This window comes from Nyctibius grandis, chromosome 4, assembly GCF_013368605.1.
Source record: "Nyctibius grandis isolate bNycGra1 chromosome 4, bNycGra1.pri, whole genome shotgun sequence".
Taxonomy (NCBI): Eukaryota; Metazoa; Chordata; class Aves; order Nyctibiiformes; family Nyctibiidae; genus Nyctibius; species Nyctibius grandis.
In genome coordinates, this window is record NC_090661.1 from 66,799,373 (window position 1) to 66,816,561 (window position 17,189).

Genomic DNA, 17,189 nt, shown 5'->3' on the forward strand with positions numbered 1-17,189 from the left:
CACAGCTTCTCTGGGCAACCTGGGCCAGTGTCTCAGCATCCTCACAGAAAATAATTTCTTCCTAACATCTAATCTAAATCTCTCCTCTTTCAGTTTAAAACCTTTCCCCCTCATCCTATCACTACATGCTCTTGTAAAAAGTCCCTCTCCAGCTTCCCTGTAGGCCCCCTTCAGGTACTGGAAGGCTGCTATAAGGTCTCCCTGGAGCCTTCTCTTCTCCAGGCGGATCAAAACAGCCTGTCAAGAAAGTGAAAAATAGCTTTTGTAGCTGTGTCTAATCTTTTGCTTCCTCGAGAAAGGCACCTGCAAGTTGGAGAGAAACAGAAAGAGAGAAATCTTTTTCAAGTTCCCCTTCAAGGGAAGAACCCAATACCATGTAGCTGGAAGACCTGGCTTAATCTCGGTACCTAGGAACGGCAGAAGAGGATTGGTGCTGTAAAGTTCATCCTTAAGCCACTTCCTAAGTGAAGAAACTCCCAAGAAATGATGAATTTGAAGCTGTAGTCCCAATATCTGCTAGAAAGAACTCTCCCTCTTCATCTAGATCTGTCTTAGCCATCCAGGGGTTTCATAAGAAGATATTCAAGTACTCCACTGTGCCTCATCTCCAGATTGCTCCCCTATTACACCTATACTTCTATCCATCCCCTGCAACGTGAGGATACCAGAAAGCTTCTCCGTCAGCCTGCATACCCACACTCATAGCAGCAGCTGGAACTGACAAAACTGACAAATGCAGGATTACCAACAGGCTCCTAACTGCATTAAGATGAGCAGAAAATATTGACCAAAAAAAGTCTGGTTAAGTTTTCCTTAAGAGGTCTCTTTATGTCTCTTGTATCTGCTCACCAAAAATTAGCAGCAGAAACGCATAGAGGCAGAATGAGTTTGCGCTGGTAACAGAAAAGCACAAGCATCATTACTGTCAGAAACCCAATTAAAAACAAACTGTTGAATATTTACAGAAATGCTACCTCCAAAACCTTTATAACCACAGATGAATCTTTTTAAACAGACCACATCTATAGCATGTTCTATCCACAGACTGAGCCTAACAACCTTAGGATCAGAAGCACAGTGGAAGAGTGAACATTAAACGAGGAAAAAGGGGTAGCAACTAAGCACGTGTATTATAAATGTAACTCTATTGCTACCACTATAGAGATTTTTTTCTGTATAGAAGTATTCTTTTTCTGTAATACTTAGATCTGGACTAATAATGACTTTTGGATTAGTCTGTAAAGATTTTTTTTATTCAACTGAATATTCGATTATTCAGTTATAATAGTATACAGTATATTAGTATAAAGTAAGGTTTTGGCTTTATTATAAAGCGTTTCCTCTTTTCCCATTAACAAGGTTGAGTGCAACACTGGTGCTTAATTATTAGTTTTTCCACTGTCCAACCTGTTTGTCATTAGGCCCTTTCCTCCTTACCAACCAAAGCATTTAATACAGGCCCCTTCTATAGTCAAATCATTTATATTTCCACTTAGTGTTTTTTTTCTTCTAGGTAAGGGCACTTCAATTCCTTTAGCCTTTGAGTCATGCTACCAAACTAATGCAGTCAGTTTAGGTCCCTTTTATATTCAAAATCTTTCAAATTTCTATTTTACATTTCTTCTTGTAAGAGAGGACACCTCAACTCCTTTGGCCTTTCGTGATAGTACAGCTACGATCAGCTGGAGAAAATACCCAGGGGAATAACTATCCACATTCTTCTTGAATTGTTGTGGTCAGACGGTGGTATTTAAGGCTATTGCCTTTCAGGGCTGAATGACACGAATTCTAGCGCTTGTTATTGTTTACAGAAAATACTCCAGCTTATGGTTCTCAGTCTGTTTGCTTTTTCTGCAGTACTGTTGCCTAGCAATCATTTCCCCTACTTGTTCTCAGTACTGAGCTTCATGTTTATTTCCACATCCACATCTCCTCTCCAATTTATAAATATCATTTTGAATTCCAGTCCTGCCCTTATACAGCTTAGGGTCATCTGCAGAATTAATAAAGGCACTTTACATTTCCTCCTTTGAATATGCAGTGATTCCAGATCTGCTGGAGCCAGAGTACAGTAAAAGGCTTATCACCAAGTTCATTTCCCACACCTGTGGGATCAAACCATGACAAACATTGCTGAAGTTACACACTATAAAATGAAGTAAACAGTGAAAAATAATTTATTGTACTAGTTTTCAACAGTCAGTAACCTTAATTTTATGTTCAGAGACAAAAGATTACAAACATGTGAAGCGGGGCGGCAGCTCACCGGGTGTCGGGCGGCGGTCCAGAGTAACCACACGATCTCAATGTGAGTATGGAGGTTCTCCCCCTACCCGCAAAGCACACAGCGGATATATAGGCGGGGCTGCTAATCATGCGTCCCGATCGCACCTGCAATCGGTCCACAGATTTACATACTCAGAGCTCTGGACTTAACTCTTGCGTAGCTCAAAGCCTGGGTTGCTCAGACTGCTCAGTGGCACAAGATCGTGCCCCTTCTCACTTAACCAAGCCTCTACAATTACCCCTTCTTGTTTGTGAGCAAGCCAGGCCTGATTTACAAGTTTCATTAAAGCTTTTTGCAGGCAAGAAAATAGACATGGTAACACCAATAAGACAAAAATGGGTGTATTCCAAGGACTAACTGAGGGTTTGATGTGTCCTGCTTTTAACTGTTCCTCTACTAGTCCCTTGTCAAACACAGAAAATTCAGTTACATTTGGCCACCTCAAAGCAGTTGTAACATTAGGTTGGTCAATTTAAATACTGTGGCTCCCTGTTGGATATACACACAATCTTTACACCCAAACGTTAATGCATACAAAGCAACAAGGCATTGTTGAATAAATCAGCAAAAAGTTAATTACTGCAGCTTAGGCCCTGTGACCAATTACACGATTAAAATTACTTCCCATATTCACATCCACAGTACTCTTCCACCATTTAACATCTCAACCAAAACGTTACACATGTAAAACAATGACTAACAGGCAAAAGTACTAAACCTGTATATTCGATATTGCAAATACACTTATGACTATATTCCTCGTAGCGTCTGATTTTACTCCATACTGTGTAACTGCAGCTTTTGCTTGTTGAAGAATTTTCCAATCATGTGGTTCCCAAGTAGCTACTCCATTCTGTTGTAGCACTGGAAAAGCTCCCGCTCCACCTAGATCCGCAGCAGCACTCCAGTGTCCTTCTAATATGGCATCACGAATCACCCCACTCCACCTCGGTGCCCGAGGTGCAGGTGGAAGCGGAGCATCCCTGGCGTTGTCTCTATTTTGTTGCTGTACCTTTTAATCCTTTAATTCTCGCAAGACCTGCTGTAAGAGGCCAGTGGGGTCGGCTTCCGGGTTCCCACGGTCAGGTGGGGTAGATGACGTCGATGTTGACGAGCAGGGCGAGGGAGGAAGGGGTGGGTACGCCGGCGGCGCCGAGGGAGGGTCCAGCTCCCCTCTCCTCCCACCAGCCAGGCAGGGTCGGGAGGAGCTGACCACTCCTCCTTCTCCTCCTCCTCTTCCGCCTTCCGCTCCCTTTGCTGTGTGACTAAATTTTTGCTGCGCCACTGCTCCCGAGAGGCTGCCGCCTCTACCGCCGCACGGGCTTCGGCTACAGACGGTTGTATCGGCGCCGACATGCCCTTAACTGCCGGTAACCCGAAGAAACGAGCCAGAGCCCCAGAAGTTTTTTCCTTTTTAGCGGGGGGTGCGGACGCCGGAGCCGCCCGCATTTCAGCGGCCACGCAGGCGACCTCTCTTTCTGCCCTCATAGTTTTTAAAGTCTCTATCACTTCTTGCCAGAGTCCACGCACCTCCCTAATTTCTTTTTCCTCGGGGTCCCTCTCAATAGTCTTTTCCCACATAATGTCTCCCATTTCTCTCCATTCCTCCATGGAAAATACAAGCGCTGTGTCTTTAAAACGTCCCCAGCGCTGGCCCAACTTTATCAGCTTAATTAGCTGTTTTTCCGCTGTCTCGCTCCCTCTCTTAGAGAGGATACTTGCGAGTAACGCGGCTGCAGCCTCTGTCTCCATGGCTGCCCTTTTTTACTCTGGGAGCTGAGTGGCCAACTCTTCCAGTGTCTGCTCTGTCTTCTTTGACCCGAGCAGCACCAACCAGTGTCTGCTCTGCCTTCTTTGACCCGAGCAGCACCACTCCCAGCCGTCTCCAGTGTCTGCTCTGCCTTCTTTGACCCGAGCAGCACCAACCAGTGTCTGCTCTGCCTTCTTTGACCCGAGCAGCACCACTCCCAGCCGTCTCCAGTGTTTGCTCTGCCTTCTTTGACCCGAGCAGCACCAACCAGTGTCTGCTCTGCCTTCTTTGACCCGAGCAGCACCACTCCCAGCCATCTCCAGTGTCTGCTCTGCCTTTTTTGACCCGAGCAGCACCAACCAGTGTCTGCTCTGCCTTCTTTGACCCGAGCAGCACCACTCCCAGCCGTCTCCAGTGTCTGCTCTGCCTTTTTTGACCCGAGCAGCACCAACCAGTGTCTGCTCTGCCTTCTTTGACCCGAGCAGCACCACACCCAGCCGTCTCAAGTGTCTGCTCTGCCTTCTTTGACCCGAGCAGCACCACACCCAGCCGTCTCAAGTGTCTGCTCTGCCTTCTTTGACCCGAGCAGCACCACTCCCAGCTGTCCTTTTCCCAACACCCTCCTTATCGCTGCTTACCGCGGTCTCGGAGAGAGCACGCCGAAGGGAACCATCCTCTGCTACCAGTTGAAGCGGGGCGGCGGCTCACCGGGTGTCGGGCGGCGGTCCGGAGTAACCACACGATCTCAATGTGAGTATGGAGGTTCTCCCCCTATCCGCAAAGCACACAGCGGATATATAGGCGGGGCTGCTAATCATGCGTCCCGATCGCACCTGCAATCGGTCCACAGATTTACATACTCAGAGCTCTGGACTTAACTCTTGCGTAGCTCAAAGCCTGGGTTGCTCAGACTGCTCAGTGGCACAAGATCGTGCCCCTTCTCACTTAACCAAGCCTCTACAAACACGTCTCACACAGGCAAATATTTTGTCAGCTGTTCTTTTAACAGTCTCAGCTAAAACCGTCATTGCAGATCAACACGAGTCCCAAGTGATAACTCACATTGTACAAGCTAAACACAACAAGCAATCATCTTCTCTTTCCATCTCAAACAGGGCACAGCAACTCTGTCTCCCACAAGAAGCGTTCATCAGGTGCATAAAGGCACCAGGTGCTCTACCATGAGACAGCTAAGGTATACCAGTCACTACCAGTACTGCAGCACCACCTGTGGTTCTGGTTCCAGACACTTCTTGTTGTATGTTCAAAGGCATCCAAAACAAGCTCTTTGTCATTAAAATTAACATTACTGCTTCTCCATCTGGATCCTCTAACATCTTCTTTTCCTCTTGGGGAGAGAAACTTCTGAAAGGATATAAAGAGATTTTTCTGACAAGCTTTTCAATCCATCTTCCCTCATGGGAATGATTAAAGTAGAATTAATTCTGCCCAGCAAAGGAAATGAATTAGATGAGCTCTTGAGATACCCTCCCAATCCCTCTCCCCATGATTTTAAATATGAAAAAAATCTTTCTAGATTCTACAGCACACTATCAGTCAAAATATCAGTTAAAATTCCATTGATGAACAAAATACTGTACTTCAAAACTTACTCAATCTTGAGAGCTTTCTGCTCCTCATGAACACCTTTAAGATTTCATTGTGAATTTGACAGATGGAATACTCACAAAATTAAGCACAAAATACCTGAAGAGATTGCTTATGGGTATTTTTAATGCTTCAGAATTTGCTGGCAAATTCTGAGAAATTGAGAATGTTCCTGATTTAGAAAGAAACTTTTTGTCCACAGCAACTTGAATGAAAAAGTAAGTAAAGTACAATATTAAATGCACCATTGTGCCCTTAATCTGACCATTTAAAATTGAATGAACTCACATTGTCTACAGCTAAGGTGATCAGAGACTGTAATCCCATTTCAGTAGTACAAGATGCTCTTTTTGCTTTTAAAAAGAGCAAATATAAATGTGCTACCTCACTACAAATGTATTTTAATAGTTATTATGCTCCCTTGTATGAAATATCCATTAGATACAATTTTGGATAGTAAATTAACTCCAAAAGATATACTCCTCATACTCATCCATGTCATTAAAGTTTTCCAGAAGTTGTACTTAACCCTTTGCTCCCCCTTTAAGCAACCTAATTAAATCCTACTCTTTCAGGTTAAGAACCAGTAGCTCTGGTCTATCAAGTCTGCCTTCCTACGTAAGCAAGGCCCATCAGTCTTAGACTGCGAGGAACTCCAGTGGAAATCACACCTTTAGCTGGCCAGCTCCTCTCCCAGGAACACCACCCATGTTTGGGACACAGCAGCAAAGCAGTACCCCGAGCTCTTCTAGAGAGGAGCTAAATAAGGTACCTCAAGATAAAGAGAATGCAATTTTCTTTGTACAGCGTCTGTTCCATGGTGCTTTTGTTCTTTTCAAGCAATACTCAGAACAGACCCTGAAGCTTCCCAGTTGCAGAGTAGTTCAAGATCATCTCAGTGTGTACTACACGTATTTGATGCTTCTGTAGAGCAACTCCACCACCAGCTTTGAAACACCTGCTTTACCATTGTTTCCACATAAAAATTACACTATTTCCAGTAACATGAGTGACAGCAAAGCCATCACTCTTCTGCTGCGGTTCCCAGAATCCTACTTCAACTATGTCAGACGACTTCTAATATAGCAGAGAACGCTATTGCTGTATACATATACTGGAACTTAATCCTTGAAGTATTGCTCAGCTGAAACTAAGGCTAGAGGTGAAACTTCTATGGCCCGTCACTTCCACAAAGGTGAAGGCAGCAAGGACTATCCTGGCCCTCAAGTGCAGGTTACGTTAAGTTCCCAGAGCTACTAGAACAGATATCTTCTGTAAATTGGAAAATGACTGAAAAAATACTTTTCCCTATATATTGGAACTCTTCAAGCCAGATTTGTACTATGGAAGAGTAAGTCTCCTTTTAACTGGACCAATTTTAACTCTGAACACACTATAATGAAATCTACGTATTAAAAACATGACTCGCAGGATTTTGCCACCATGTGTGTGCTTGTAACAAAGTCTCAGAGAAAAGCTTCAATTTTCATGCAACAACTTGCAGGCTAAGAACTAACCTAGCTTTTGTAAGGCAGCAACATACGGTCCAAAATATCAGCTTTAGTTTCAGAAAAACACAGCACAATAGAAAAACAAGTCACCAGTTTGTTAGAATTTCAATCATTGTACCTTCTTCATCCGAGCTATCTTCTTCCGTGATTACAGGCATCCCAATATGCTGAGTAAGAGTTTCCTTTGCCACTTGCATTTCACCTGCAGATAGATTTTTTTTTTTTTTAGGAAAAACTGTCAGCTTTTTTTTTGCTTCTACATCTCAGGTCCAGCAGTTAAAAGATTGTTCACTTGCTGCTCTCCTGACTTTCTAGTCAAAATCTGTGGAGAAACACCTACATTTCACAGTACCTTCATATGGCTCATTAAAGAAACCTTCAATAACAAGTAATTAACACTACAAGTTTAAAGCATACTAATCATCAACTCAGTCCAGAGATAATTCATAATGCCCTTATTCCTCTTCAGCATTTCATCTACTGTTTTAAAGTGAAGCAAGGCCAGGTTGGATGGGGCTTTGAGCAACGTGGTCTAGAGGGAAGGTGTCCCTGCCCATGGCAGGGGAGCTGGAACTAGATGATCTTTAAGGTCCCTTCCAACCCAAACCATTCTATGATTCTATGAAGCAAAGGCAACATTGCCTAAAGCTCACCTTTGAAGAGGGATGAATTTTCCAAGTAACTTTTTTTTCTAGCAGAAGCCAAGTAAGTCAGAAAACAGAGTCTGGAACTTTGAAATGAAATCTCATCTTTAAAATAAAGTTCATTCAAAAATATTTTGCTGTTAAATAATATGTAAATGAAAAACCTAAAGGGCAGAGCAACTTCTACCAGTTTAAAAGTTGGATGCCAGAAAGACAATTTCCTTCAGAAAAGTAATTTCCCATATTTTCAGAACTGGGAGACAAAGAGATCTAAAGAAAGTCTTGGAAGACAAAGAAAAGATGCATAAGCAGGGACGTAAAACTGCACCAATCCAGATGACATAAATGCTATGATAGTAAAATAACTAACTAAATCAACCACCGGTCAGTTCAGATATGCCAAAGATCAGCAACACCAGACAGGATCTCTCCAACAGAGACCTGAAATAGATAGCTGATCTCCTTGGCTTCCTCACCTCCTCTTTTCATCTAGCAAAGTACCCTCACACCAGGTCTTATACTTATCTCATGTCAAAATGAGTGAGTCCTCAAGTTCTGAGACTTGATCTCTTTCAGAATACATTACTATAAATGATGACACCATACAACAACAATCCATATAAATGGCTAATCCTTTAAATTCTTCGACTCAGCATCATGCTTTCAACAAACGTCACAAATAAAAGAAATGAAAAAGACATTTACTTATCAGCTTTGGATCAGGTAAGTCAATTTTTTGGAAAAAACTTCTGGTCTGAGGCAGAAAGGAGTTCCCGGTCCAATTTTCTGACTTTTAAAAACGTTCACCATATCTTCGCTTACTCCATCACATTCTGTTTGTACTTAATCTCTCTACTGGCATTTTCACTCTGTAGACAGCCATTCTTGTCACCCAGAAAATTCTATTCTCTCCACAGCATTGAAGGGGAGATTACAGGCATTTGCAGTTAATATTCCACAGTATTTCTTGTTAAAAGTTTGAAGTCTTTTTCTGACTACATTAAGCAAGGGCTTTCACTGAGCACATATATACCAGTGCTTCCTATATCAGTATAGATAAACCAGAACAGTATCAATTACAAGCAGTTAAAAGTATTTCCTTCCAGGGTGCATTTCAAAGAAAAAAGGTCCCAAAGACTGGACATAAGTACTCTGTACCTGTTTTTAAAAAGTTTGCTCCTTAAAATTGTTTTCATTCCTAGCTAAAATTATAATGCTCAGGAGAAATAGAATTACAGAACAGAACCACAACAAATGAGTCACAGGTGTATAAAAAAACTGTCCTGTCAAGAAGGGAAAAGTTAAGTCTAGCTATAAACTAAACAAATCTAGAACTGTTATAATGTAATAATTGCAATACTGAGATTAAGGAAACAATTTGAAAAGAGCTTTGAAACCACATCAGTTGTTGACAAAAGATTTGTATTCACATGGAAGTATTAAAAATTTCAGTAACAAAAGAACAAAATAAATAACGAGCAACAGATGGAAGAATGACTGATGTGATAGTGCAGGTACTAGCCTTACAAAGCGATTACTGTCATTAATACATCAATATAATTTTCTCTTCAAAAATACTAGAGGATATTCCTTTAAGATCTTAGGAACAGATTAGAAACAGGCAAGGTTTACTTTGGATCTCATGAAGACAGTATGAACTATCAAAATCGTCAAATAGTCTGATTTTCATCAAAAAGATTCAAAAATAGAAGCTATCTGTCACGAGAAGAAAGAGTTCAGACACATATCTTAATCTCCAGTATGTTTGTTATATGGCAGTAGGAAAAATTAAGACACTGCCACACAGGACATGCTTTTCCAAGGTCATGCCTCTCCAGAGAAAAATTAGCAGGACTATGTATGAGACTTCAGGTTAACTATAACCTGCATGCACTCACATTGTCTTTCTACCTGACCAGACTGTGGAAAACAGACAGAAAGGTTCAAGTACAATATGGGTATCACAAAACATTTCTTTAATCTTCTATGACCACTGATCAACAGTAATACTTAACCCAGGTGCCTCAGCTAGCAAGGCAATGGATAAACTTTTGCAGCCTCTCCAGATTCCTAAATGCAATGGAGAAATACCTTTGATTTCCAAAGAATCTCTTCTCCTGTGCTGGCTCCTACTGGGTTTTTTACTTCGGCTTGGAGATTTCCCACAATTTGATCCTGATTCAGAAGATTCTAATTTTACTTGACGATGTCTTCTGGATTTGGAAGCCTAGAACCCATACATACACATGAAATACAAAATGAGATATAAAAAAAGCTAAACTTCTACAGCCAGATAGTACTGTATGTCACCCAGCACTTTACAAGTCATCAAGGACCAAAGCATCAACTTCCACGTCAGGGTGGAGAAGGGATGGAAGGGGAGGGAGGCAGGGAGGATTCCCACTAGCTACTCTTCTTAACAGGACAACTTCCAACTGACTTTAAACCCCCAAGTCCCATTTTCTCAAGTGTCTTCGGAGATTCCAATAGCTAAGCTTCAAGGTATTTGAGCAATTAAACTCAGAAGTAATTTTATTCCATCTACTTAAAATTCCATCTACTTAAACAGAGCGTAGACATTAAAAGATACCTTGTAAATTAAAATCCCCCAAGCACAGACCATATCTGCACTGTTTCTATAGATCTAAAAAGAATAATAAGAGCTTCAGGTTTCCCCAATTTGTTAGGAAAACTAGAACACTCAAAGGTTGAATTACAGAGTGCAATTTTAACTCTTTCCTTTCTGACCCATCATTTACATTAAATTGGTACTTACAGAATCACAGAATCAACCAGGTTGGAAGAGACCTCAGGGATCATCAAGTCCAACCATTGCCCTGACACCACCCTGTCAACTAGACCATAGCACTAAGTGCCATGTCCAGTCTTTTCTTAAACACATCCAGAGATGGTGACTCCACCACCTCCCTGGGCAGCCCCTTCCAATGGCTAATAACATTAAAACTGTTCTTTAAAAATAAACACATCCCTATGATCAAATTTTATACCTACCTCAGCAACTGCAGTGTAAGACCTGTATTTGATTCTAGCCAATGCATTTGCTCTTTCAGAACCCTGCAAAGAAACAAAGAGATCAGTCAGAAAAAGTTTTCATATTCTATTACAACAGTATTAAAATGAAATATCACATCAGAAAACCACTTGAGCAGTATCTCACCACTGCTGTAATTCTAGAACTAGAATTAGTTCTGTATAATTAGAATGCCACCGAACTGTTACTTAAAAAAGTAAAAAAAGTTCAAATTTCATTAAAAAGGCAGACCATAATTTTGGTTGCCTTCACTGTTACAAAGCCCAGGAGGAGAAAAATCACATCTGAAACTTCACATCTTACTCAAATTCACAGTTGAAATAAGCAGGTAAGTACAACATGAGATAATTTTGTAGCATAAAAAATGGATATTGCATTTAGTTGAAACTCCAGGCGGAAACATAAAGGAGTCTGGCCAGGAAAATACAGCTCTTTCCCCTCCTTACATGAAAGAGACTTTCTATTATGCACATCCAAGAGCTACCACAGCAGTGAATGCTCACAGCTTAACAGAAAACAATGCAATTTAAAAACAATCAAACAAAAAACAACCAGCCCCACTAGCTATTCCTGGAACTTACTTTGACACTATCAAGCCTTGACATACACTGCTTAGCCCATGATCTGAAGTCAAAAAACTATCAGGTTTGTCCTGTGCAAAGTAGCAAACTAGTTCATTTTTCTTACCTCTGATTCTAGCAAAGTTTCTTCTTCCTTTTTGTTTGACATTTCATCAGTTTCTTTAGCATTTAGGAATAATTTCTGAAAAAAAAAAAAAATTTAAAGGTCTGTCATATACAAGGCAGCTAAAATCCAAGAACTGTGAAAAACAAAACAAATATTTACACATATGCCCACTGTCTTCATCAATCTTACACTAAGGCCTTTCCTTGATCCAAAAATAAGTGGTACAGAGGTATTTCATATGGTCATTGTAATACTGCCCGTAAGTCACATCTTCCAGGGCTTACCTCTCAGCAATCATTTATGTTATCATAGAGGCAGTACCACATACAAGTCCATGTCCTTCCCCTCATACCATAACTCTGCCTAGGGTTTTACTCATTCCATGTCTTCAACGTTCTGTTCTACTTAAGTCTCAGATTTACAAAGTATGTTCAGAGATAATTACAACAAGAAAGACAGTTCTTACATGTTCATACAATCTGTTAAGTTGCCACAGCACAATGGATGATATTACCTACCATTCTGTTCTGCTGCCATTCCTGATGTTCCAAAGTTATGTCTTTAAGAGTAACTACAAATTCATCTTTTATCAAGCTCAGCGCCTTGTCTGGCTGGGATTTGTCAGCTGAAATGACACACTTCATTTTCTGATAGTGGTCATGAATATTCATCAGTTCCTAGAAAAACCCAAACATACTCTTTTCAGGGAAAAAAAAGAGATTCCAGCAATAAAGCAATATTAATCCTCAATGAACAAAATCAGTTATACAAACCATTCTAAGGAGACAATGGAACTAGCAGGAGTGTTAGAAACAGATTCTGTTTAGATCAGTTCAGTTTTAGGGAGCCGAGCAACACTGCTACCTAGCACTGTCCCATCAGTCCACCAAATGAGCAAAAGAAGAAAGGGTATCTTTCATTTAAACTAAGAAGGAAGTCTCAGTGATACTCAGGATCAGCGTTCATAGCGGTCTCATTCTGATATGGTGGACTATTTGAATCTCTTTGGAGAATGCATTTTTCTTCCTGCTTTTGAGGAAGGTCTTCTCACCCTGCCATTTTACAGATTACTGATTTTTGTACCGCTGTAGTCAACCTTACTGATGATACGTATTTGCTAGCAACAACTGGAAAAACCTGTAAACAAAGATCTATTACTGAGTCATAATGAACAATAAAAGAACTGATACACAGCTTGAATTACTCCATTTTTTATAAAATGTATTACATATTAAACAAAACCAAGTTTTAAAAGGAGAAATAAAGGTTAGAGAAGGTTATAAACTTGCGGATAAGTAAATTCATATTACCTCAAGTATCAAGACTCCAGCTGCAACCTGCAGACATATCAAAACAAAAATGCTTCCCCTCACCCGCCATTTTCCATTTTTCTCTGCCTAACTGACAACTAACCATTTACATCCTTCCCCTTTCATATTTTACTGAGGCAAACCCACAAAATATTAGAGCATATTTCAGTATTGAAAAAGGTACAATTCTTCCAAAATAAATGCTGTGCTTCTGAGCGTTCGGTAAAATTGCTGGCACAGACTATTACCCTTGTCTGCATTCCATAAGACGACTTACAAAGGACAAGACCATGCTAATTAGGTAAGTATAGCTCTTGGACAACAGAAGAAGAAAAACAAAACAAAACTCAGTGATTAATCTGTAGTTTAAAAGTTACTGTACCTCCAATACATCATTAGTGATGAGGCTGTTCACTCTGCTACTTGGGTCCTTAAATTCTTCTTTAAATTCGTTTTCCTGAATCTTCTTCTTAGTTCGGTAATTTAGCTAAAGCAAGAGACAATGCTTTGTAACCTAAAAGCAAACTTAAAATGGCACCTCCTCTTGAAAATTCTTACTGCATATCCAACCATCAAGACATGCTGAAAGGCATAAAACCATCTCATCAACAATAGCATGCAGCTTTACTGTCAAGTGCTCAGAGTCAGCACTTTTCAAAAATTATTCCCTAGTTAAGAATTTAATCCAGCACCCAGATTCAAGAGTTGGACATTTCCACAAATTATAAGACATCTCAAATGCAATAAGAACATTAGATACTGAAAAAATATTTTCAGGTGAGAAGCATGCTACGTTCAAACATCCTCTAAGATTTACACCACATACCTAGCTACATAAAGCAAGACATATTACATTTCAACACAGCCTCAAAGCTAAATTAAATACATGAGTGCTGTTGAACTGTCAGCCATTGAAAGCTGAAGATATTTTATTAAAAATGGTAAGTCATTAATAACTCACTAGCTTTGGCATTGCTGTGAAATGGAATGCCCTGGCAAGTCGCAGTGTCCTAAAGATGTATGCTGCATCATAATGCTGGGAGTCTATCAGATCCTGTTGAAATCTCTGGATTTCAGGCCAATCCTTGAGTGCGATTCTGATCTGCAACAAAACAGATGCATACTGTCATACCGACCTGCACATTTCAACAAATAAAAAGGAATTCAGCTGACTACTGTGATCATGTTATACTATACACAGTACTTGGATGTCTAACATGTAACATGTCACACGATCACAGAACTACAGAAAGGATCCTACTGTAACATTTGTTACAACTAGCAAAATTTTATGCAGATAAGCTTATTATACTGTTGTGTTAAACATTCTCACTGCAGTTGCTTTCTTTGACAGTGACACTGTACAAGCCCACTTTGACATTTGAAAAACTGAACTCTTCACATTCCGAGATGCCTGAAACAATACACACCTAGGAGACTCCCACTCACAAGACAATTACGAAACAATACTCGTACCATGATTTGTTGCCAGTGAAATGCTCATAAAAGTATCCCTATCTTCTTGCTTTCCTTCCCCTCCCATGTACTCAGCCCACTTCATTTCTCTACACCTAAGTTAACTTCTTTGATAATTCCTGGACTCTCTAACAGTTGCTATATAGCAGTGTTTTAAAATTCCTTAAATTCAACTCCATAAAAGGTATTGACTTCTTTGAAATTAAGATATGAGATGTAATGGCATCATTGTAGAATACTTAAACTTCAGTTTCTTACTTAAAGAATTTGGACTCAATTGTGCATACGCACACAACATACATCACATTTTCCAAGTAAACCACTTCTTGCACTGAGTTTCCAACTCCTTTATACACTAATCTCCTCTCCTGAAAGCAGCAACCAGACATGTCATTCAGGCATTCACCCTTTCAACTTACTCACAAATTCCACCTCCAATTCTGATTAACAGGAAATGGAAACAATTCAGCCATTGTTCAGCCACTCAACTATTCATTCTGTTGAAATTCTAAAGAATAACTGGGGCTGTCATGGAGTTCTCCCCACAGCTGATAAGCACATTCTCTCTTCCCTTTGAAAGCTAGTCTTCTTCATTTTTAACAAAAAAAAAAAAAGAGCTTCCTATCTGGCAAACAAGATTTCTGAGACCACAGCTACAATTCAGGAGGCATAAGCAATATTTTAGTCACCAGCACGTAATTTCTCAAACCCAAAGGTGTTTAAAAGGCTACCTTTTCCAAAGGGACCATCTAGTTCTAAATATTTTTATTTTAAGCAAATGAGAGGAAACACCCTACCCATTTATGATAACAAAGTAAACAGAGGTATACCATATATCTTACCTCTAGTATCTCCTGAAAATAAAACCTCAAGAACAATTACCTTTTGTTTTGGCTGGCAAAGCTGTGTATTATAGAGCCCGTACAAAAGGTACAGAGCACCAACTCGAATCTGGAAAGCATACGGGGGCAAGAAGTACTGCTGTGCCAGTTCTAAAGTCTTCTTTGTGAGCTTATTCCTCTCCAGAGCTCTTATTCTACCACTAAAGTAAACAAAAAGGAAGCATGTTAAAGCCAGTAATTATGAAAGCGCAAACTTTAGGGATTTTAAAGCATATTACCATAGGGTTCAAGTTCTGGGAATTCTTCAAAGATGGCCAGGCTTTAAGCTCTCACACAACACTGCATGTAATTCCTTGTATTAAATTAGATGTAAAGTGAAAAACGAAATACCCTACAATCATATTTTTTTAATCTCATATCTTGAGCATTGCATCAAACTCCCTGAAGCACCAGTGTTCAAATCACATGCATTACTAATGTAAAAAATAAGTTAAACTAATAACCGTTTTTCAGTATTAGACAGGGACCGACGCTTCAGTGTCATTTACCTACACACCCGCCAGGCAAACCCTTCCCAAAAACTACGCCTGAAGGGAAACAGGGCTCACCAACACCCCCCTTTAAGGTCCCCCCCACTACCGAGGGGCAAGCTCAGCCGCGGGGAGCTGCGGGCTTTGGGAGGGGGAAGGCAGACTCCCTGAGGCGAGAGTCAGCCGCTCAGCACCGCGCAGAGACCCGAAAGGGCGGCCGGGCCCGGTGTCTTTCCAGCCGGTGCCGCTAAGGGCGGCTCGCAGCGGGCAGGCCGCGGAGGAGGCGGCCCGGAGGCGGCCCGGAGGCGGCCCGGAGGCGGGTGGGCCGGCCGGGGCTCCTCACTCACTAGAAGATGGTGTGGAAGCGTCGCTCCCGCCACAGCTCGGCGAAGCGCTCGAAGCGGACGGTGTCGGCCTCCTGGAAGGCGCCGAGCAGCTCCTCGCAGTCCGCCTGCAGCCCCGGCACCGAGCTCATCCCGCCGCCGCTCCGCTCCCCGCGCCGCCCCGCGCATGCGCAGCTCCCCCCCCCCCCGCCGGCAGCACCCCGGGGCGCCTGCGCAGCTTCCTCGCGCATGCGCGCTCCGCCTTGCCGGGGGGCGCCAGCTGGAGCCGCTCCGTGAGGAGAGGGGGGGCCTGACCTCCCTACCGGAGAGCGGCGCCCGTGAGCGGGCGAGGCCCCGGCGGTGACAGCAGCCCCCTCCGTCTGCCCGGGGGCGGCTGTCCCTCCTGGCCCACGGCCACAGAGGCCAGCGCACCCCTCGGTTGGCCCCGGGGCGCAGTCGGGGAGCAGCCCGGGGGGAGGGAGAGGGCTTAGGCGAGAGAGGCGGCCGGCGCGTTCGGCCAAGGCAGCCGCCGCCGTGGGAGCCTGGGGATGCCGGTGGGGGTTCGGCGTTCCCCGCCCCTGTCCCCGCAGAAGCCCCGCAGCGAGCTCGCCGGCCTGCAGCCCGGCAGACCTGGGCACGGCGGGGTGTTCTGAGGGAAAGGGGGGCTCGGAGGGCCGTGCCCGCGCTTCGCCGCCGTGTGGACGTGACGCGCCGCCACGCTCCCGGCCAGATGCGCCCCGCGAAGGGCTCCTGCCGCCTCTTCCTGCGCTGCCCGCAGCTCCGCCGCGGTGCTCGCCGCTGCCCAGGGCCGGTTCGGCGGCTGCCCGCCTCCCAGCGCTGCTCGCAGGCGGCGGGGAGCAAGGCCGGCCCGCGGGCTCGGCGGCCGCAGGAAGCCCCGTTTCCGCCTGAGCGAGCGCGGCGGGCAGGGGATCACCCGGCGGCCGCCCCCTCTGAGCCCGGGCGCGGTGTGCCGCCCGCTCCCCGCATGCACGGACACACGTAGGCGGCCGGGGCGAGCCGGGCGGGCGGGGAGAGGGGCCGCGGCTGCCGAACCGCACGTAGGGTGGGTGGGCGCGGCCTCGCCGGCGGCGCGGAGCCGGGCGGCGGGGGCTCTCCTGCCCCGCGCTCCCCCGCGCACGTAGGGGCGAGCAGCTACCGAGGCGGCTGGG

At 43.4% G+C, this 17,189-nt stretch overlaps 1 protein-coding gene across 1 annotated transcript; it reads right to left on the reverse strand.

The window, feature by feature from the left end:
• Nucleotides 1–2,159: 2,159 nt before the first annotated feature.
• Nucleotides 2,160–16,184, reverse strand: SNAPC1 (small nuclear RNA activating complex polypeptide 1). Its single transcript, XM_068398645.1, has 10 exons — nt 16,045–16,184; nt 15,208–15,367; nt 13,811–13,951; nt 13,232–13,336; nt 12,058–12,216; nt 11,540–11,614; nt 10,813–10,875; nt 9,892–10,027; nt 7,275–7,358; nt 2,160–5,402 (listed from the first exon to the last, which is right to left on the reverse strand). Exons 1-10 carry the CDS (start codon nt 16,170–16,172, stop codon nt 5,368–5,370), a joined length of 1,086 nt encoding a protein of 361 aa, XP_068254746.1. The 5' UTR covers nt 16,173–16,184; the 3' UTR covers nt 2,160–5,367.
• Between the last annotated feature and the right edge of the window lie 1,005 nt (nt 16,185–17,189).